At 31.3% G+C, this 23,497-nt stretch overlaps 2 protein-coding genes across 16 annotated transcripts in view; one reads left to right on the plus strand and one right to left on the minus strand.

Annotated features, from left to right (window-relative positions):
- Positions 1-1,375: 1,375 nt before the first annotated feature.
- On the minus strand, positions 1,376-15,296 carry LOC148598372 (uncharacterized). The gene is made up of 3 exons (XM_088562255.1): positions 12,313-15,296; positions 7,686-7,794; positions 1,376-6,492 (listed from the first exon to the last, which is right to left on the minus strand). Exons 1-3 carry the CDS (start codon positions 12,454-12,456, stop codon positions 6,356-6,358), a joined length of 390 nt encoding a protein of 129 aa, XP_088418381.1. The 5' UTR covers positions 12,457-15,296; the 3' UTR covers positions 1,376-6,355.
- Positions 15,257-23,497, plus strand: part of LOC148598373 (uncharacterized) — a 35,572-nt gene continuing 27,331 nt past the window's right edge. For 5 of the 15 annotated variants that reach the window (XM_088562239.1, XM_088562250.1, XM_088562252.1 and 2 more), the window contains exons 1-5: positions 15,257-15,384; positions 18,118-18,238; positions 21,025-21,086; positions 21,351-21,440; positions 23,163-23,266. The gene's annotated coding sequence lies outside the window, so the exon portion shown is untranslated. Of the gene's footprint in view, positions 15,385-15,657; positions 16,122-18,117; positions 18,239-18,932; positions 19,059-19,638; positions 19,688-21,024; positions 21,087-21,350; positions 21,441-23,162; positions 23,267-23,497 lie in introns of those variants that run through there. The other 10 variants (XM_088562251.1, XM_088562241.1, XM_088562240.1 and 7 more) reach the window with 9 other exon arrangements.

A 23,497-nucleotide genomic window follows, 5' to 3' on the forward strand; every position in this document is an offset into this window, starting at 1 on the left:
TGAATCCTGTTTTATATTCAGTTTGATATTCCTATCCATTCAATAGTCAATATATAAACCGTACACAAATGTCAAACGAAAATCGAACATGAAATAAAATCATGTTTGATATTCAGTTTGATATTGAAATCCATTCTTTATCCAATATATAACCCAGACCAAATGTCGAATATCAAGTAAGTCTTGTTTGATAAAATCCATTTTATATTTGATATATAAACCGGAAACGAATGTCAAACGAATATCGAACAGCAAAAACATCCTGCTTGATATTCTGTTTGTCATAAAAGTCCTTTCTGTATTCAATGTATAAACCGGAAACGAATGTCAAACGAATATCGAACAGAAAAGGACAACCGTTGGATATTCATGTGATATTCGTTTACAGTTTACATTCTTAAAAGTAGCCAGAAATGAATATCAAACGAATTTCAAACGGTAAAATTTTACCCGCTTGATATTCAGGATGGTATTCAAAAGTTCGAAAGTCGAATATCGAACATCGAATATCCAACGTACATGATCTCGGTTAAATCCATCGTAAACCAAGGAAAGATTAAAAATGAAAGTGTGCATTTATTCATTTTTCTATAGGAAAAAGGATTTTTTCGATAACCCTGGATCTTTATGTGCATTTAACATAACAAATTTCAAAAACCACGCTAACATCGCCTCAGAATTGATTAAATCTAACTTTACCTGAACATGTATCATTTGACCTACAGCCAACTGTTACATTATCAAGCACCTGGCCATCCGTGTACATTTTGGCGTGCTTTGTGTGCGAGTTTTGTGGGATTGTGTAACGTAGAGCGTGAAATTTGTGCGCGTAGGAAATAAACTCATGAAGAATAAAATACCAAATTTCATAAAGTTTTGGTAGAAAATATTTTATTTTGAAATAATTACGATATTTCATCTAATGCGACACCATTTTATTTGCCTCAAGAAAAATATTGCTTTGTTGATATGAAAATGTTTATCACTGTCTTACATGGTACATTGCAAAGACATTTTCATTGGTCTGGGAGTGTAAATTGCATACAGTTTGGGTGAAAAGTACTCATATTTTAGATAATAGAGTAACTTTAATTGATGTGGTACCATCCAATATTTAAAATTAAAAAAAGATGCGGTAAAATATACTCAGTTTTTAAATAATAAAGTATTTTTGGCTTGTGCGAAATCATTTTATAGCTCTGAATATGAAGAAAGTAGTTTTTTGTGGAAAATATGCATATTTGTTGTATATGGATTATTAGGAACGACTTTTTCTTGTTCCAACAGAATAAATGTATCAACATTTCATAAAGTGCTCTTAGAAAATAAACTCTATTTTGAATAGTATAACATTTTGGATTGTTGCAATATCTTTTGATTGGTTTAAAGATAAAACAGAATGTGCTTTTATCTTTACAAATGCAAACATTGGTTACAGGAATCAGATTTTGAAACAGCATTATAATGAACTATATACGTCACATGTACATTAGTGAAAACATTATTTTATTAAAGAAAGAATATGTTTCCATAAAAATGAACACATTGGGGATGGGGAAACACGTCACGCATCACTTTTATAAATTCCTTTCCCATAAAACAATGTAAGATACGCAAATAGCCACAAAGATAATAATATGTTAGGTACAATAAGAACAAAAATGGAGATGTCCAACTACTAATTACCAACTATAGAGAAACATTTTTTAGTTTGATATAAACTAATTATATGATCAAAAAATTTCGGAGTTCTCATTATCTGACAAAGAGGCATCACCATTTAATGATTTTTCCAGAATAACAAGATGATATGGCAGACGGTCAAGCATGCTACGACTCAAATCTAGAACGTAAACAAAAGAAATGTGCAGAGGTCTCAACTTGTTTACATGGATGGCCGACTAGGTTTTTCTTTTAAAATGATCGTTTAAACCTCTACTTTAGGTTCTTCTTCTCGTATGAAGAATTTGACCCATTCTCTTACCGAGATAACAATATTTCGGAACCGGATTAGTTTTTCTTAGATACATCTTAAAACAATATTAGGAGGAGAGTCTTACATGAAGTGGAAGTTGAATTCATATTTTAATGGTTTAGGGAAGAAAGCTGTTATGATAATAACTAGTCCGCGTAGGTGTATTGAGCAAACTGTCGACGTTGCGAGTTGCATAAGCATATACACGAGCAAATGGGGCTGGGACGAAGTTACAAAGATATGCTGGAGCTTATCGTTGACCATTTTATGAAAAAGAATAAGCATGTGGTTTGTCCGTCTTTCTTTTAACGTCTCCCATCTCATCCCGTCTCATGCAAAAGAGTATTAAGACTGGTCAACTTGATGGCACCGGTTACAATATGTGCTGCCTCGAAGTTAATACTTTCTAAACGATCCTTCATATATTTAGTACAATTGTTCCATATAACGTCAGCATACTCAAGAATAGGACGAATATAAGAAAAAAACATGCTCTCAAGCGAACGCCTATCAACTCTAAATTTGAGACGACGTAACAAATTAAGACGAACAAATACCTTCGTACAAATATCACATAAATGAGTATTCCAGGTACCAATATTGGAATTTAAAAGACCAAAGTTTTATTAATGCGAATCAACAATTTTAATAACATTACCAGCCATATGTAACCGTGGATGGTAGTTTGGGTCTAATTTTCTCGATACTATCATTGATTCAGTTTTCTTATGATTAAATGTGACCATTCATCTCTCGGCCGATCGTTGAATTATTTGCAAATCAGAATTCAAATACATCAATACCAAGGGAGGGCTGTCCACAAGTGCATGCAATCTAGTATCATCTGCAAATTTTTATTATGTTGCAATTAACTTTATCAACAATGTCATTAATGAAAATAAAAAAAAATCATGTGATCTACCATGAAACTTTGCGATACACCAGCATTTATCGGAAACCTAGGAAGATTCTTGTCCATTAAAAACCACCCTTTTTCTATCACTATCGCAAATAACTACACAATCATGATAAAAGATTACTTAGTATATAAGTACTCTGTGCCAAACACGATCAGGAGCCTTACTAATATAAAAAAAAGACAATTCGAATGTCTTTTCCCTGATCTAGGGCCTTAGCGGAAACGTCAGATGAGTATAAAAGTTGATTAACAGTAAAATCTTTTAGGGTGTAGCCAGACTGGTGTTCAGAATGAAATTCATGGTATACTTATGAAAACATCTTTTGAATATTTTGCTTGAAACACTCAACAATGAAGTATGACGATAGTCACTAATTTAACTTTTATCTTTCTTTTTAAACACAAGGACGAGGAAAATACATACTAGACAAACTTAAGTTGAATATAATACACAATGGTTGCCACTCTCAACAGCCTTGGGCTAATACCATCAGACCCAGTGGCCTTATTAATATTAATTTTTTGGATGATATATTTTACATCATTTTCAGTAAAAGTTGTGGAGTTCAGATGTCTATCTGGGACAGAGTCAAGAGTCGGCACCGATTTATTGTCATCGGTTATATTAGATTGTGAAGCGAATACGAAGAATTTATTAAAGGCTCCAGCTGCTTTATCTAATTCGTTATCAATAATATCGTTGTTAATTTTAAACGGATGGATATCAGGGTCACGAGATTTAAAACCAACAACACGAGCAGCCGTTACCCGCCATTTCCTTAAGTCTAACGTATCAGTACGCAACCTCTCAACCTGACTGTCAATATATTTTATTTTCTAATCAGATTGACAGTTCGATTTCGAGATCGCCTGAACGCACCCAGCATTGAGGAGAATTATACTTCATATCCTTCTTGTGTACGTTTACGTATAGCGCGGCGAACGGTGTTATTCATCCAAGGAGAACATGTTTTACGAACAGTGATTGCCGTATTAGGAATAGTCTCCATGACAGATTTTAGAATAGTATGAGTAAATTATTAGACGAGCACATCTAAAATATTATGTGCGTCAGAAATAATCGTGTCCCATACAATAGTAAGCAATTTCTAGCGAAAAGTATTAGCACTGCATCGGTCGTATAACAGTACTCGTCGTTTGAAGCACGTCTGTTGCCGTTTTGCAATTTTAATGATTCCATAAGTTGGGCAAAGGTATCTAGTTATTGTATCAAAAAAAAGCGTGACCGACATGAAAGAGAACGATCAAGTTTCTTTGATTCGGTGTGACCATGAACTATTGTTCCTAGTGAAGTGGGCTGGTTCATTGATGAATTGAACTATGTCATATCTCATAATGATATTTTCATACGTACATTATCATCTTTAAGAGAGTTTTCATTGAAATCTCCTAAAATGACAATGTTTTAAAATGCTGTGTCAACAAGAAGAACAATGGAATACGCGATTAGAGTAAAAACATGATCACCAAAATCTGGAGGTCTATAATAGACCCCAAATAAAACTTTTTGATGTCCCTTACTGTTTACCTCAACCCTCAAGCTCTCATCACCTCTAACAAAACAAAAAAAATCTTGCCTCATAGTGGTAACTAAATTGTCTTTTACGCAGTTCTATATGGGCGATGTCAAACTTCGGAACTAAGCTTTGAATGTTCAAGTAAACGAAGGTCGGTAAATCTTGCATATAATCTTGGAAATCATCAAAAGTATCATCCCAAATATATGTCGAATTCGCGTCTGATGTATTGAAGCTAAGTATAGATTTGATTCAATATCACCAGAGGGTAACAGAACAATAGACATCCAAAAAATTATAACATCAAACAACAATATGATACAAATGTTACTAGACAATAAACAAGTAACTTTATTTGCGTCCACTGAATATGAGTTTTTGTAAAATGCATTATTGGAAGAGTTAAGAGTAAGTTCATTTTTAGTTAATTATGAAAAGCATGAGTTAAACACCGTATGATCCTAGTTAATTAATAAGATTGACAACAAAAAGTACATCTGCACATAGTAGTGTCTTACATTTTGGGCTGTGTGTGGCTCTAGGGCTAAGCATTCCTACCCTGGCACTGTCCACTGTTTCAACGTTAATAAGTAGTTATAAAAAACACAAAAGTGAAAATGTCTCATTAAATACAGTTGGTCATCAAAATATGGAAATTGGACACTGTGTAACACAAAAACATTTAAAAAAAAAATATATCCCACTATGTACAAAAGCAATATGCACAAATAACATCCCACAAGTAGAAGAAAGAACTCGCCACTACTCGGTTATCCATGATAATCATGTTTACAAGAAAATAAGAATTGCATGAATCATCGAACAAAGATGGATAACTCCAGTGAGTATCTTCCAATTGTCCAATTCCAATTTGATATTCAAAATATTGGATTTGACAGATCGATACACCCAATCATTATTTAAAACATAATCGATCATGTAATTGTGTTTTAAAGTTATTGCAAAAGAATTACATATAAATGGATGGTTTCAAGGTGAACCATGTTAATTCTATTGATTCCCTATCTGTTATCTATTTAAAAAAAACATATATTACTAGATACATCTTGTAAAAGGTAAAGATGATTACATGTACATAGTTACAAAACTTCACTTTAATATTGGTGTTGATATTTAATTGATACTGTATCATAAGAAGGTAAAACATTTTGAAAGGAAACAATCAGAAAAAAGAACGGAAACAAATGAGAACAAAGATATTTGAAATCGACATTAAAAGTTTATGAAATACCAAATGAACAAACCTTTTAAACTGTATTAGAAATTTAAAATTCTTTTTTTAAAAACTTCTAAGAACTGTTCATTCCGCAGGTGAATTGGTAAGTTGTTCCACGGAATAGTTGCGGCTTTGTCAAAGCGTCTTTCAGCATAGCGTTTCTTGGTCGTACGAAACAATGTTATAATTAGTGTTTCATACAACCTTTTAATTATAAATTTTCCAAAATATGTGAATTTAAAGTTAGGTAATATGTATAGATATTTTTGTCATCAGTCTGTATAAGTTTGACATGATCATACAAATAGCATACATGTATATGTTACAAAGTCGAAAACGTAATATAAAGCACCTGCAATCGAATCGATAAAATGACTAAAACGAAACAATAAACAGATCGAAGATATAAAGGTTAGGCGTTTTTTCTGTTCCTTATATCATTACAACCATTACTTTTCAGAGGAAGACATACATAGATGAAAACTGCTTATTGACTTTTTGAATATGATAACAAGTAGTTTTATTAAACTCTCAATGCTTGCCACAATTCTTCAAAAAAGTATTGAAACAAATATGGATAAAATAAAATGTTGACAGCTTGTTTTCATATTTTCAAAGAAAAGAATATTTAATACTCGTAACGTATTAATTAATTCGAAACGAGGGTTATTTGTATTTTGAGGGACCTACAAGTACCAAGTTGATTGATTTTTCTGGATGTCTTCTTTAGGTTTTCGATAGTTCCATAAAACTGCCTGCGAATGGAGGTTGGAATTGCCCAAATGAGAAAGGAAGATAGAGGGTCTCATTGGCCTAACATAATCTGAAAATAATCATAAAATGATGAAAAATTATTTTGTGAATTTGGAATCTTGAATCGATAAAAAATGTAAAACATACAGAATTCTTGCATTTAAAGGACAATGAAATTGTTGAAAGTTCACCAAAATTTAAAGTCTGTCAATTTGGTATCAGTTGTCACATTTGCGTCATATTTGTGGCAAGGAAGTGTATCCACACGTATAATTGTAACACCACAATGAAGCTTTTATAATGAAATTATGCCCCGACATCCTTCTATTCTAGATTTTTAGATTTGTACACATCCGGGTTTCCAATTCACCTTTTTTATGTACTGGTTATTTTGGTATATTTTTAGGTCTTTATGGTATATGTCTACTTTCTTTGTCGATTCGGTATCCCTGTCTGATGTTCTTCTTGAATGCCGTTCGAATCACAGTCCCATTTATTAATCTTATGCACCGCGTCCATGCTCCCAGTTTTTAATGGAGTTCGAGTTGCTCATTTGCTTTTGTTGTGTATGTCTGTTTTCCATGTCGGGTCTTTGTCCTTGGATTACACTCTGTTTAATACCGCTATAACCTTGGTTCCCTTGATTAAAAACATCCTACAGTTTTTTTTTTTTTTTTTTTTTTTTTGTTTTGTTTTGCTTTTTTGTTTTTTTTAATGCTCAGCTGACATCATTGCTATATGAATTGTATATTTCAGTTTATTATTAAAAACAAATATTACAATGGTAATTCCACTTGTTGAATATTTGGTTTACGAACAAAAATACCAACAAAATCCGTCGAGAATTACAAATACGAAGATCATATTATACAACTGCAAGATATTGATTGTAAAATTTGCTGTAACATAGTTTTCGAGTGACATTTATTACATGAAATGATATTGTTTGTTTTTTTAAAATACAACATGAATGCACAATATTTTATTTTCATTAGTTCAATAAAAAGTTTTTAGGATGACTAAATATGCACAGATAGTTTCCTTGCCTTGTAAATCCTTGTGATCTTATAAACTAGCAAGAGTTGCTTTTAAAGTAAAGTTTATTACTAACTTATATAAAGTATTAGCTACATTGCTAATTATTTGTGTCTTCATTTGTTTGAAGTAAAATAGTTAACAGTACAATATTATGTTACAAAGTATTATGGAGGGCTCCAAAATTTGATTTAGCGTATCATTGTCCTACTGAAAGCAAAATTTTACCCAAATCAGAACATTTTGACATCTTGGAGGTAAAATCGGTTGCCGTGGCAACTGCCACCCTTTTATCGTCTCGGAACTCAACAGATTGGGATGGACATTTCATATCACACTAAAAAAGACAAATTTCATACGAATAGGAACATAGTAAAATCTGCCACTCATCAAAATTTCAAGGTCCTGATAAACTAAGTTTCCTAGATATCGTAATGTATCATATTTTGAACTTTCCCTCTTTTAGCTGCCATTTAAAAAATGATCGCCTTTTTCGAAATTTAAAACCGGAAAGCAAAACTGAAGATGGAACTGCATATTTGCAAATTTGTTTCGTAAGACTCCGTTTGTTATTCTTTGGTATTATAACTTCACCAAAATTAGATGCGTGGTATATAAAGTTAATATTACATATCACTAATATCAGTTGTAGAAACTACACTAAAAGTCAAAACTCGTTTCCAGTATTGGTCTCTCCAAAATCCAATCCAAAATCTTTAAATTAAAAATATATATGCATTGTTCATGTTTTGAAAACTGTAACGATAATTAAACATAATAGTAGAATAAAACTGACAACAGAACAATCGTTAAGCAAGATGTCTATATTTTTACTCTTGCTTTACCTAAGAAAACATTTAATACTATGTACAAATTGGAATTGTACAATTATAATTTTGATGCTTATATACGTGGTTTATTTCCACCATCCCATTTCAAGTAAAGGTTACAAGCAGTTATTTCATACAAGCATTCTCCTAAGGGCTGCTTGAAATTATGATTTTTTTTATACGAATAATACATTGCTAATACCTTTGCCAAAAACTGTAAGTTTCTATAGATTGTTAAGTCAGATGATTTTAGACGATATTCAAGATTCAAGATTTATTTAGTTAACTCAGACATGGAATACATGTAACATGAGCAAAGCAAATTGAAACATATTTTATGCCTAATATATTACATATATGAATTAAAACAGATACATTTAAATAATTCGAAAAAATAACTTCATAACATTATGAAACATAAATGAAGCACATTCATCATCACCAAACATGAAAACAACAAATAACAAATATTTTGACCATCTGTCGAATTTATTTATAACAAGCTGCTGAACCATAGGGAGAATTTATGTCATGATAATATACAAAAGGTAAGTCGTTGCATCACAAAACTAACACACGAAAACAAACACCTCAATCCTCACTAAAACAGGTTGACACAGGGACACTGGAATTGTAAGTGGTTCATGGCACATTCAAAATAGCTGCCGTGTTGTTCAATAGAAATCAAGTCAGGTAAAAATGTATTAGACTTTGAGTAATCTGAAAACAAAACTATTTCGGAAACGCTCAAAGACCAACGGACAAAGAACAAATTACACAGCACAAAATTGGTATATACAAATAAAAGCAAAAACATCGGTTAACTCCGGAAAGTATGCAAGAGATATTGGAAGGAGAGCTTCTGGAACTCCATTTGGTGAAGACCAAGTATATTTCAAGGGGGAAGAGCACATTTGACAACTAGACACAGCTTTTTCTACCCACTTCGTCAAATAAAATAGTTATAATTATCTTTCATTTGCTTGTTTCCTATTTATGTACTTGTTAAACTATTCAATGCAAAATACACAGTCAAATACACATGTATTGTAAAATGGGGAACTGATACCGGGAATCAACATATATTCTATTAGTTCATTATTTTAAAAGGAAAACGCAAAACGTCTTTGTTTGATATAGTTTGATACATTTACCTTGAAAATGAAAATTTAAAAAAAAGAAAAAAAAGGTAAAACCATCTAACCTATTCTTGGTCCAATGGGTATAAAAGTACAACTTGAACCATTTATTTCAATACTCAAACAGTGGTGGTGTACCTTTATGGATAGCCAATATATCAAATACTGAAACTCCTGTCCAATCGGCTACACGGCAAATCAATAATCGGTACACTCTTAGTCCAAAATTTCCGTATCTTTGATAATTTTAATACTTTAAAAGTATTTGTTTAAACCCTTTATTACTGTAATTTACGATCACGTTATATTTATGAGAATGTGGTCAAATATTTTGTTAAAAGACTGAGACATATATATTACAAGGGGACTTTGACTTTTCGTCTATCTGAATAATTCTACTAATATCTATAAACGAATTTGGCTAAACCAAATGGTTTAAGAAATACTTGCAAAAAACTGCTGTTCGACCCCTACAGTCTATTTTAAATAACAGTGGCCATGTTTGTCGACAGATAACATAATCTGCACATCAGTTTTGGGCAACATTATCTGAGAATATTTTATGAAATACTAACAAGAAAGAAGCACAAAAAGTCAAATATTTGGTCATTGCACTTTAGAAATAAATCCGAATTTTTTTTCACATTTTAAAGAGTAATCAAGGGAACCAAGGTTATAAAATGACATATCTTGTCATCTTTATAATAATGCAGTCAATTGTTTGCATAACCAAAATCTGCATACAAAGGGCACCAATTGCAGAAAAGGAGAAATAGCCAATTGACAATTTCATGATTAGAAAATTTTGAAAACTTTATAACTTTGTTTTTTTATATCCAATTTTGGTTCTATAAAATGTTTCATTTAGATAAAATAATTCATATTATACAAGTGAATTTACTTCTAAAATAAATTTGTGGTGATATTTATATGTTAACCTCTATCTTTGTATAAGAGTAATCAAGGGAACCAAGGTTATAGCGGTAATCAAAAGAATGTATTCCAGGGACAAAGACCAGACATGGAAAACAGACATACACAACAAAGAACATAAAGTAACTAAAATCATACATACAAAGAAACAAAAGTAAATGAGCAACTCGGACTCCACTAAAAACTGGGAGCATGCACCAGGTGCACTTGTAGGGTAAGCGTCCTCTGCTTTTCTTGAAACATCCGCCGAGTTGCTCATAAAAAGTCAAGTCCGGGGTAGACAAAAGAGGACAGGAAAACTATGACTCGTTGAATAAATCAGTTTTCATAGTGCTTATGGATACACCATAACGATCCACGAGTTCATGATGACGACCATAAAACTGCTGTAGTGATGACTTCAATCTTGTAGCAACATAACTCTGCTCCAGAAGCCTACTTGTTCGAGTTCTAGCGCGATACAAAAAGTCTGCGTAGTTTCGGCAAGCTCTGGCATAACGTATGAGATGTGATATGAACACTCCATACGCAGGAGCCGAAGGGATGTTGCCACAGTTGAAAGGAAAGTTGACAATTCTGAATGAAAAGTCATCACGTTTGTCGTAAAGTTTGGTCAATAGTTTTCCTTTACCATTGATTTCTAAGTGTAGGTCAAGATATGAGGCTGACTTAAAAGTGTCTGTAGTATCCTTTATCTCAAGTTCTTTTGGGTAGATGCGATGTATCAAATCTCCGAAATTAGGATTGTTTAAAGATAATACGTCATCTATATAGCGGAAACTGAGATTGAAGGATCTAGCCAAACGATATTCTTTCTTTCTGATCAGATCAGCTATAAAGTCAGCCTCATAAGAGTGAAAGAATAGGTCAGCAAGTAGAGGAGCACAATTTGTTCCCATTGGAATGCCGACCGTGTGTTGAAAATCACGTCCACCACACTGGACAAAAATGTTGTCGATTAAAAATTCCAGCATTTTGTAAACATCTTCCTCTGTATATTTGGAAGATGATTTGGAATTATTTCTTACAAAGTATGAGGAATCTCTACCAAGAACTACATATTTGTATCTAGGTGTACCATCTTTTTTGGAAAAAACAACGATGTATAATGTTTTTAAGTCGGGATTTTAACTGAGTATGGGGAATAGAAATATATAGTGTTGAAAAATCATATGTTTTAATGCTATTATATTCAGATAATAGTCTTGAACTGATTGTCTCCAAAAGATCTTTCGAATTTTTCAGGATCCACATTGAATTAATACCACTACGAGAGTAACAAGTGTTGTGGTAGGACTGCAGACCCTCTTTGACAGTTGTGAGTATAGAAGTTAAAAGTTTTGAAAGAAGTTTAGTGGTACATTTTGCAGATTCAGCTATGAAACGTTGTTTGTATGGATTCTTGTGAAGTTTAGGAATCAAGTACATAGACGGTAAATCACAATCATCGTCCTTGGTAGAGAGACCAAAAGAGGATAGCACAGATTTATGGTTTTCCACAATCTCTTCTTTGGAGAGAGTGGTAGCAGTATAGGTCTTATCACTGTTGTTTTGGGCTTTGTCTGCTGGTACAACAATATATTTGTCATGTATAGTAGACAATGTTTTTGGTATAAAATTATAATTGAACTCTTATGTACATATAGTCTAATTACTCAGTATTTATTTAAAAATTCTATGGATAAAAAAAATAATTTGCAATGTTGGGAACCAAAAGATTTTTTTCAATTATCTTTAAAAATGAAAAAGTTATGATGATTTAAATTTGATGCCCCATGCCACTCAATGGATTTTTTGCCAACCAAAACCAAATCACAGGTAAGTGATGACATCATGAAGAACTCTCCTATACATATAGCTACATGTAACTCATTTATACCACTGAAAATGAAAAACACTTGTATATGTACACATGTACATGTACAAAAAATGTCAAAAGTAGGCATAACATACATTGTACCTAACATTTAGGCAAATCTTGTTTCTTTGTATTACTGAATATTCTAGAAGGCTTTGTGTCTGTTTCACCTTGGATCCAATATTTTGTTGTTGATCTTTTCTCTTCTTTCTTAAATATAGACATGAAACACAAAGCATCGTGTAATCTAACACAATAATTCATAATAGTGCATGATAATTTTTTTTATTGAAAACCCTAAAGAAAAATTCTTAACTTTACATTATATGAATACGTTTTTTGATAATACTGCTGTCTATAGGTTTATTTAGGTTATTTTTAACATAAATGAAGCATTGAATTCATGTTTAGAGCAAAATGTAAGCAATTTGTTAGAAGTTTAGTCTTAAATTTTGGGTATGAAATTGTTTCATAAGAGAATTGCTTGCTGACAAGATCGATCTTCTTTTTGTCTAGATATTGTTTTCTAAACTGACGAAAAAACATGCCTTCGGAAAGCAATCTTCATTTTAATCCCACATTAGTATGACATCTAACATTTCATTGTGTTAAAACTTATTTCTCGGATTCATCTTCCTTTACATTTATTATTTCAGGTTCATCATAACCTTTTGACAGATATGGCCTTAATTTTACTACAAAATCTCTGACAAATGTCTGATCAGTTTTATTTATATACATTTTCAATAAAATTGGTATAACCTTTTCGTATCTAAGGCATGTATCAGTCTTCACTATTTAGCAGTAGTCCAAGCCCCAAGGCTTGTCAAAATGTAACGAAAAATATCTCCAGTGCCAAATGATCAGATCCCAAATGGGATTAAAGTCTGTTTACAAATATGACGAAAAAGGAAAAAAAAACAAACAAGTATACTTATCTAATATAGATACTTCAGTAGAATGCCTTTACATTTAACGTAACAGTCTTTTTCTGTGCTGAATGTACGCTCTCGTGCGAGGTCAGGGTCACGTAAATAGGACAATTCGTTCCCATTTTTTGTTGAACATCAAATTAGTGAATAAATCATTTATCTCCATTAAATTCATATTTTGGAATGTTACTTTAAGTTTATTTACTTTAAGGAAACATATTAAAGTTTAAACGTCTGATATTAGAGATTGATCAACGTTGACGAAGTACCAATTTTTAGAAGGGCGGAAGTGACTGGTCAAACCGGGATTACCTCCCATTTCTAGGTTTCCGGACTACATGAAGGTTATGAGTATAATATAGCAAATTAGAGCATGAGGAATGAAGCAAGCAATCTTAATCAACATTTGTTTCTTTATCACTCGACTGATAACCAAAACTCTCAGCACTGTAGGGACAACTAATTTATTGAACTATTGATCAGCTTTATAAATGATATATTTATCATGCACTTTAATTTAATTATTGCTAGATATTAAAAAATCATTTCAAATCAATTCCATCTTCCTTAATAGAGGGATCGGTGCATGATGTCAAAAAACATGAAATATGCAGAAAATACCTCGTTTGTCAAGTTCGAGTTAATAATTTTCAATCTTTGAACTTTATCCATCAATGTTTACAAAAAAATGTATATTGATAATATTCTAAAATAAAAAAAAATAAAAAAAAGTTTAATTTGAAGATAATGGAAAAGCTCTGCATTAAGCCAAAAAAAATATGTCTATTTAGGGTTAAATTCCTCCCAAAAATAGGGTAGGTCGGTCGGCATTTTCATTTTATTTTTTGTCGACTAAAGTTGAAACCCGATACAGACATTTTTTTCTTTTTGGCCTTATAATTTAAATTGCACGGAGAATTACTTTTACAATTTATTTTTTAAAGTAAAATGTTAATTTAAATACAAAAGTGCCTGAATATAATCTTTATATTTGTGTGTGTGTTTTCAAGTCATGTGAATATCTTCTATCTGCCTGTTTTATTTGTTGCCTTGTATGGAGAGGATATATATAGGCCTTGCCAATCCTATTGTATTTATTTATTGAATAAAATATGTTTAAATAATCAAATCAGAGCTGACAAAAAATATCAAACTAAGTTGTTTTTTATTAATGTTTCTTCGGGAGCGTTAAAAGGTTTCACCTTCGTCATAGTATAAAAATCCTTGCAATTAGTCAATAAAAAAAACCAAATGACCTCAATGGCTACATTTTTGCACCTATTCCCGGGGTGGATCCAGATAATGAAGGGAAACCAGGCTATGATTTGTTCATTTTGGTCCATAGTATGCATAAAATAAACAAAATTTTTCAACACAAAAGGGGGCCAATCAAGTCCACTTTGGGGATTTAGTGTTGAAAATATTATTTGTTAGGCTGAAATGGTGGATACAAGATTTTCTCCAACACTGAATCCAAAATTGGATAAAAATTGAACAACTGTTCATTGTAAAAAACATAGCATGAACAAGAACACAATTGATCCAAGCTAACTATTTATAGAATATCCTCGAAAACAAGAAAATATATGAACCATCATATAACATTGTCATTTTATTATGTAGGCATGAATGAAAATGAAAAGCCATCAAATTTGTTCCAAAGAAAATTTGTTATGAAACAAAAATTCCGTTTGGAATTTATTTTATGTGATACTAATTTTGATGCATCGTAACCTTTATTATGCATTTGGAAAATATATTACATAAAATAGACTCCATTTGTAATTTTTTGTTCCATAATGAACTGTCTTTGGAATAAATATTATGGTGGAACTTCTATTCCGTGACAGTACAAGCATTTTTTAAAGAATATATTATGTTTTACCAGAATCATAGGTACTTTCCGTTTTGTGATCTCTTTTTAGTTCATGTAAGAATAATGTAAAATAAGTGATTCATGCATAAAAAGGATACAATTGTGTCTTCCTTTCTAACTTGTTTATTTTGGTTCTTAGTCATATCACAGTGAAACAATCTGTAAGTTTGCACACAGTACTAATTTTAATTTATTGATAGTCATTATGTAATATTAACTCCCGAGCTCAAATCTGATTCAAATGATATAATTTAAAACATTTATTTGAAGCGTACATCCATTGAAAATATCATAACAACCAAGACATTTAAAAAGACAAACTTGGGATTTAAATTTGAGAATTTCAAACGGACAGAATAGTAAGATTGAAATATTATAAACATTAAGTTTTTATTGATGAATTGGCGAACTTGTAGTTGATCCACGAACGCAATATGATTTCGTCGTCGTAATTCTGTCGATTTTTTTCTTAGATCTCCAACAGTTTAAAACTGTGCAGTTTTTGTTCGTTTGATATTATCGAATTAACAATGTTTCTATTGTACTATTGTTTTACTTTAAATTTAGATCGCAATTGATAGTATATTGTATAGTGTTGCGTAAATCGGCCATTTACCGAAACTAAAGTATAAGGCATATATTCGTTCGATAAGTAGAGAACTACAAAACGGAAATGAAGTTTATACACAATAGTTTTTCTCAAAGACTAATTTGTCTACTATGGAATGTTTTTAATCCGGACTAAATACTGGTTTTTGTTTTGCACGGAGCATTGCAGAGGATTTTCAGATTTTTCAGGAGTTTAAAGAATATTCATTTAAGATACCCACATTTGCATGCGTTATATATTGGTGTTTGTACAGACAATTTGAAAATATTCAATACCATTTCTGAAGGAATAATTGTGGGTTATATAAATACGATACAAAATCATATGCAAACATTACTCCCGCCTAACTGCCGAATAACAACGTGCTAACAACTGCGTCGATTCTCAAATCAAGGATGATTAGATAGCATAGTAAATCAGCAGCAGTTCTGCAGGCGGTACAAGACAATTGCCTACTGAAAACTATATGATAGAACATTGTATCTGGTATAAAGTGAAATTTCTACTGAAAAAATGCGATGTATAAAACCACTTGTTTGATCCAGAGTAAATGATAAAAAAGCATATGAGTAAAACAATGTTCGTCATGCAAACATTTATAATGATCGTGATTCTGAATAATTTATCCGAAATAACGAGCACTGTGTTTTATCTAAAAATCGAATTTGCTTTAAGGAGGCTCGAGGGTATAGAGTCAAATTACAGATTTTTCTCAAACTTTGTACTTTGAAACCTTTTAATAAATGGATTAGACAAATGCAAAAAATGTAGGGGGTCACCGACCATCTAAGCTGGCTATCCGTCCCTAAAATATAAGTTATTTTCCATATAATTCACCGAAATTTAACAAATTATGCTAGGGCAATTCTTTTCTTCACTACAAAAAATGATAAGATAAGATAACAATTAAATTACAGAATTCCATTAAACTCTCAAATGTTAATGTACTAGTAGCGAAGATCAGAAGAATGAAAAAAAATTGTATGTGTCACCGTGCTTTTAAGAAAAATAAACGGCAAATATTGTGTTCCCATGGCAACAGAAAGTGACATTTTTTAGTCAAAATTAGTCATTTTCTACATTGTAGTCTCGCTAAATTGTCGCACAAGGCAATATATAAGTACATTTTATCAATCGCTTTTTGAATGTTGATTCTAACTTTTCTCATCCTGAATTAGTTTTTTATTGGACAAATTTTGAAAGCACTTTTGCTGGAAAATCATGTTTTTCATTGAAAAATAACAGAATTTGAAAATTGAGTCATGATCATGTCTGCATGATATCTTGAGTTTTTGATAGCTTTCAAAAATGTTTGCTTCTGGCTTGTGATTGTAATCATCTTGAAAAAGGATGAAAATATTTGAATAAAACATTTTTTGGGGGAAAAACATAGGTTTTTATTGAAAAATCACAGATTTTGAGAATTGAGTCTCTTTGACCTGATCACTTGATCTTGTGATACAAACATGTAGATTTCAATAATAGTTAGCAACTCGCTTGTGATTATATTCATCATGGAAAAGGTCTTGATAGACATATTTTAACAAAGAGTTGTCTTTTTTTCAAATTCACAGCCTTTTGTTGAAAAATTACAGGTTTGGAAAATATATGTCAAGTATATGTCACACATTTAATTATATTTTATATTATATATATATATTATATATTTAATTAATAAACATCTTCATCTGTATATTTGGAAGATGATTTGGAATTATTTCTTACAAAGTATGGGGAATCTCTTCCAAGAACTACATATTTGTATCTAGGTGTATCCTCTTTTTTGGAAAAACAACGATGTATAATGTTTTTAAGTCGGGATTTTAACTGAGTATGGGGAATAGAAGTATATAGTGTTGAAAAATCATAGGTTTTAATGCTATTATATTCAGATAATAGTCTTGAACTGATTGTCTCCAAAAGATCTTTCGAATTTTTCAGGATCCAAATTGAATTAATACCACTACGGGGGTAACAAGTGCGTGGTTAGGCATACATTGTACCCAATGATAAAAGTATGTCTGAAATCGAAAATAAAGGTGAACAATTTTGTTTGTCTACAATATAATGCACATGTAAAACCCACGGATGATAACCAAAGTTTGCTTTTCACTAACTTTCAACTTTTAATGCACCTGGATTTGTTATTATATCGTTAACAACAAACCCCTTGTTTTTTTTTTATATTTTTGCCTTCCTCAAAGCCCCAACCAAAACATACGGGGAACATATACATGATGTGATACGTCAAGTCCAATCAGTGGAAATCCATGGTTTAAAATATTCGCGTGACCAATAGCATATCAAAGGAAAAGGAGTGTCTTTAACCGTCAAAAAGATAAATATTGTCTTAAAACTTTTTCATGCACACGTTTTTTTTTTCAAAGTATAGATATATTGAAAAAAACTTCCTGTGTTTATTGTTCAAATATTATATATATTCTAAAGATATGTATATGTCGTATTTAAAATGTTCTTTTAGGTATGCAAAATCACACCGCCATTGATTTTATCAATGTTCCCATGAAGAATAAGGTTCAATGGAGAAACAACCTGGTTTGACCTATTTGAAGGCCAGTCAGTCTACACATCCTATAAATAAGGTAAACTCTTCCGTTTGACATTGTTTATTTATATGTTAAAAGTAAACACGGTGATTCAAATTCACAATGTTTATCATGATGTATTCATGCCAGTAATGAATACGTTTAATCGTATAAATGTGTAAATAGCTTATTTGCTTCTCAAAATAGGTCAATTGTTTCTGCATTGGTAGTTAAAAGTCATATCATACCAACAAAGTAACAAAAGCAAATGAGCAACTCTGACTCCACTAAAAACTGGGAGCATGGACCGGGTGCACCGGTAGGGTAAGCGTCCGCTGCTTTTCTAGAAACACCCGCCGAGTTGCTAAAAAAAGTCATTCTAAATTTGTTATTCTTTTGCTTTTTGTATTTATTACCTACTGTGGATTATTACATGACCTACTTGTCTAAACGAGAGAAACATGGTGGCAATAGTGTTATTTATTATATGAACGGAAGTAAATGATTTCCTCCAAATTTATGTATCCTGTCGAATATTTTTATTTAAAATGATAGCTTTCAACAGTTACAATTAACCTGATTCCTTTCTCCAAACTATCCTAAAATCATAATTCTAAACAATGACTACAGGTACATCACCAAATTAAGGTTAAATTTGAAATACTTTGTACCATGTTCTAAAAGTTGTTGTTATCAAATATCAATGATGAAAGTAGTCAAGTGCCTCAAGAGGTTAGTAACATTATTGATAAGTTTACAAACCAAATTACTGTTACTTCCGTGTAAAACGAACAATTTTCTACGTATTTAAAACTTATCACTTACGAAATGACTGTGAAACAAATTTGTGTATTGAAGGTTGTATCATTTTACACAGGTAAGATTTATAAATTACATATGTGTAACAGAGTTACAGTATGTATTTGTAAAAATATTCGAATTTTTTTTTCATAGGAAATGTCTCACAAACTTTAAATTTCATGGGATTCTTTGTAGTCATTTTTTTCTTTGTTGGAAATTAGATTTTTTCCTTGAATATGAGTTTTTCTCATTAAAAGATATTTTTACAAGATAAATGTAAAAAAAAATGTAAAAATTGATAAGAAAAATGCAAAAAAAATGTACATGTCACTGTGCTTTTTATCAATCGCTTTTTGAATGTTGATTCTTACTTTTCTCATCCTGAATTAGTTCTTTACTGGGCAAATTTTGAAAGGACTTTTGCTGGAAAATCATGTTTTTTATTGAAATATAACAGAATTTGAAAATTGAGTCATGTTCATGTTTTCATGATATCTTGAGTTTTTGATAGCTTTCAAAAATGTTTGCTTCTGGCTTGTGATTGTAATCATCTTGAAAAAGGATGGAAATATTTGAATAAAACATTTTTTTGGGGGGAAAAACATATGTCACACATTTAATTATTAGGCAGTTTTTTTTTTTAATTTAACCTTTAGCTCAAACTTTTGATGGTTGGCATCAATGGGGAGCTTACAGTAAAGTGATGTGAGTTAATGATTACCATGTTCTAACCTGGCTTTGACCACATGATCCAAAAATGTGTTTTAAGTTTTGTGTATTGTATGCATGTACAGTACTTTTCCTTTAATTGAGGGACTTGCATACATGTACATTGTATTTAGATAGCTCTAGACTGTCACAAAACCAATGAAAACAATAAATTGCATTGCATGTTCAATGGTCATTTGCTTTATTACCTTGAGTCCCATAAAACTAAAGATGTTGGTCAAAGGCAAAGGTCATCACAATATGGTTTAGGATTACCTAATAAATTTGCCTAAGAATGTGTATGGAGTGATTTTATATAAGGATTTTGAGATAAAATTGGATGTAGAATGTGTATTGAGTGATTTCATAAAATGATTATATGATAAAATTGGATGTAGAATGTGTATGATTTTTTTTTTATAAAAAATAACTTAATGGAATTTAATGTAGAACGTGTAAGTGGTTATTGTATAAAAGGAGTCTTCCATGAACATGCTTGTAGATAACTGTGGCATTTTTTATATATATATAATTAGTGCATAGTGATTTTGCATTAGGATTTCTTCATAATTGTTTGATAAAATGGTCATTAAGTGAATTAATGTAAGCGCTACAAAATTAAAAATACATGTAAAAATCTTTATTATTTATTACATGTAAATGTATCTATACAGTGTTCCATTGGGCCTTAATTTTGTAACATGTATGATGTGTCTGGCATGTGTCTTTCAATATATGTCAAAAATTTTAATATATTTATAAGACTATTTAAATGTATATTGTATATATACTTATACATACATTGCATATATATCTGTATTCATTTCATGTCAACATTAAAATGCTTTAAGAAGTTTAGGCTCAAGTACTTTATAAATACAACAGGCAAACTCATACTTTCATACGCTTACCCTACCGGTGCACCTGGTCCATGCTCCCAGTTTTTAGTGGAGTCCGAGTTGTTCATTTACTTTTGTTACTTTGTATGTATGATTTTAGTTACTTTATGTTCTTTGTTGTGTATGTCTGTTTTCCATGTCTGGTCTTTGTCCCTGGATTACATTCTTTTGATTACCGCTATAACCTTGGTTCCCTTGATTACTCTTTGTATGATATGTCCTATATATGTGTAAATAAGTCATGCCTTGACATTCAATATAATTAGTTGTTTATTTTGAGAGATTTTGTTTAAAACAAGATGACATTTAGCATAATCCAGTCTACGATGCAAGCAATTTCATTAACATCATAAAATAAGTATATAGACGTATCTATTTTTTATCAATAAGGCTTTATCAAATAAAATGTATTTGATTTTGCTTTCTGTAATGCAGATTGGCTTGATATGGAAATAGACGAACGTTGATTCACAATGGCATCTGAAAAATTAAACGAGGTATGAAATTTTAATTGTTTCTTTAGAAAGCGCTAAGTATGAATCAACATAGAAAATTTATTTTCCGGTGTACAGAAGCTACTAAAAAAAAACAAGATCATTTTTTACAAGCAGCGAAATTATTATTTGATTATAAATATAATACATGTTCAGTGTTTCACAAACATATAATTTACAATAATGAGTACTAGTTAGTATCAAGAAAAAAAAAAGACGACAAAGTTCTATGATTTATTAGTTTTATTTTTTTTAATTGCCTGATAGTCACTATTAACAAGTGCATTTGGAGGAGATCAAACTGATGTCGAGCGTCTTATTTCTAAAGGTGCAGATGTCAACTTCATAAATGAATTTGTGAGTTACGTTTACTGATTAACCATATCAATAAGGAAATAAAATTTGCTGTGTCTATTCGAGCGAGCACAATAACTCGAGTACAATAAAGCACAGACATTCACTACTTTTAGATTAAGTACAAATATGACATTAGGTGATGTGTTGTGATGTGGTGTGATGTATACCAATATAGCTCAAGCAATAAGGAATCTTTGAGGTTGTAGGTGTTTTGACAGTCTAATGATGTTTGTTTTTGAAAGTAAATAAATGAAAAATAAAGATTTAAAATTCTACATTTTGACGAGGGAATAGGGTCACTTAGTCATGTAATAGGCGAAACTAATGAAAGGAGTGTTTACCTTTACGCTTTTATGAAGTCCACAATCTTTAAAGTCAAGACTTTTTGGGGTGGATGTGTATTGTTTTATCTAAAAGGGCCAAATAGAAATGAATTGAAAATATCCGGGGGAAGGACATTAACATTCAACCTTGCAACTTTAATGACGACCTGTTGCTGAGTTCAAAATAGGATAATAGTTCCTGGTCTCGGTTCTTTGATAAATTTAAATAGTTGTATACACTATGTAAATACATGTGTAAGTAACTTTACGCTGGGCCGTATGCTAATGGTTCTCGGATCATTTTGTGTCAGAAAACAATGTATTATGGTTTGCAGATAAGTACATGTAAACAGCTATAAATACTATAACAATTTATAATCATATACCTCTCTTAACATTTCAAGCTAGGAGACAAATATGTAGAGGTTTCCATACTTTTTAGATCACGTATTTATAAATTAGTGTGACCTTGAGGTGAAACTATGAAAATCCGGCTAAGTTATAAAAAATAAAACAAAAAAGAAATTAAAATGGCGTGCATTTATTCAACCAGTCATCACTAACGCTTTATTTGACACGGAGCACCTGGTCTGTGCTCTCATAGTTTAGTTGAGGCAGGTTTTTTTTTATTTAATTTTGTTTCTTTTTACGTATTATGTTGGTTATTTCATGTTCTTTGTTGTGTATGTGTATTACCTCTTTCAAATCATTATCATCGGGATTCCATTCGAAAATGTGTTCCTTTGATTTTTCTTTCATATGTTCATAAAAAAGATCTGCGAAATGAATTTCTTATAACTTTTCAAGCTATTTTACTGAGGTAGTGCTCTAAATAATATTTTTTGCTGAAAAGTGTATATCTTTTTTGAATGCATCAAAAATGGACATAGGTCATTCAAATATCTAAATCTATGCCATTTCATGATATGGTGTTTTACTACATGTATCATGATGATAATTGATTGATCGATTGATGGGGTTAAACGCCCGAGCAGCAATATTTCAGCTTTATCCAGGCGATGAACATGAAATAAATGATAAAATGAAATGAAAAATGGGATGGGACACAAGGATAACAGGGTGGACGAATTTTGATTGCCAATGGAAATATGGAGAGGTGGATAGGATCAGGCAATTTCCGAGTCCGAGTTTCTCGTTTTACTTTGTATGTAGTTTTTGGGTTATTTTATCCTCTTTGTTGTGTGTGTCTGTTTTCCATGTCTGGTCTTTGTCCCCGGAATACATTCTTTTGATTTCCGCTAGAATCTTGGTTCCTTTGATTACTTTTTATGTTATTGATAACATATGATCAGAAATCAAAATACATATTTTAGTTATATGTGGCATATGTTTTTTTTTTAATATACTTCTTTATATTATATTAAACTCCTTGTTTTAGGGGCAGGCACCTTTGAATCTTGCTGCTGAAAAAGGTCATTTATCTGTTGTATCCTGTTACTCAAGAATGGAGCTATAGTGAACCAACAGTGTGGTCTATATTTGGTAATTAAGCTCACTTAATTATAGAGGTTTCAGTTCACTATTATAAAAATGGCCTTTAATTAATTTATCATCGAGCTACATATGAATTACGTTTTCAACCTAAGACAAACTCGTCACAGTAGACGGTAACAATAAACGAAAATCGCGGTAGTTGCATGAACAAGGTTGAACGATAACATTCAAAAGGTATGTGTTATGTTAGATTAACATTAAATGCGCCAGTCATTATGT

This window comes from Perna viridis, chromosome 14, assembly GCF_037379345.1.
Source record: "Perna viridis isolate PV_CMFRI_1.1 ecotype Kerala chromosome 14, ASM3737934v1, whole genome shotgun sequence".
In the NCBI taxonomy this organism is placed as follows: Eukaryota; Metazoa; Mollusca; class Bivalvia; order Mytilida; family Mytilidae; genus Perna; species Perna viridis.

Excerpts from the sequence above, each read along its gene's own strand:
- LOC148598372 (XM_088562255.1), bottom strand. The coding sequence starts at position 12,456 with ATGCTTTGTGTTTCATGTCTATATTTAAGAAAGAAGAGAAAAGATCAA. Across the intron at positions 7,795-12,312 it reads GCCTAAATGTTAGGTACAAT|TGTGATATGAAATGTCCATC; the intron begins GTATGTTATGCC and ends TGTCTTTTTTAG. Across the intron at positions 6,493-7,685 it reads GTCAAAATGTTCTGATTTGG|ATTATGTTAGGCCAATGAGA; the intron begins GTAAAATTTTGC and ends GATTATTTTCAG.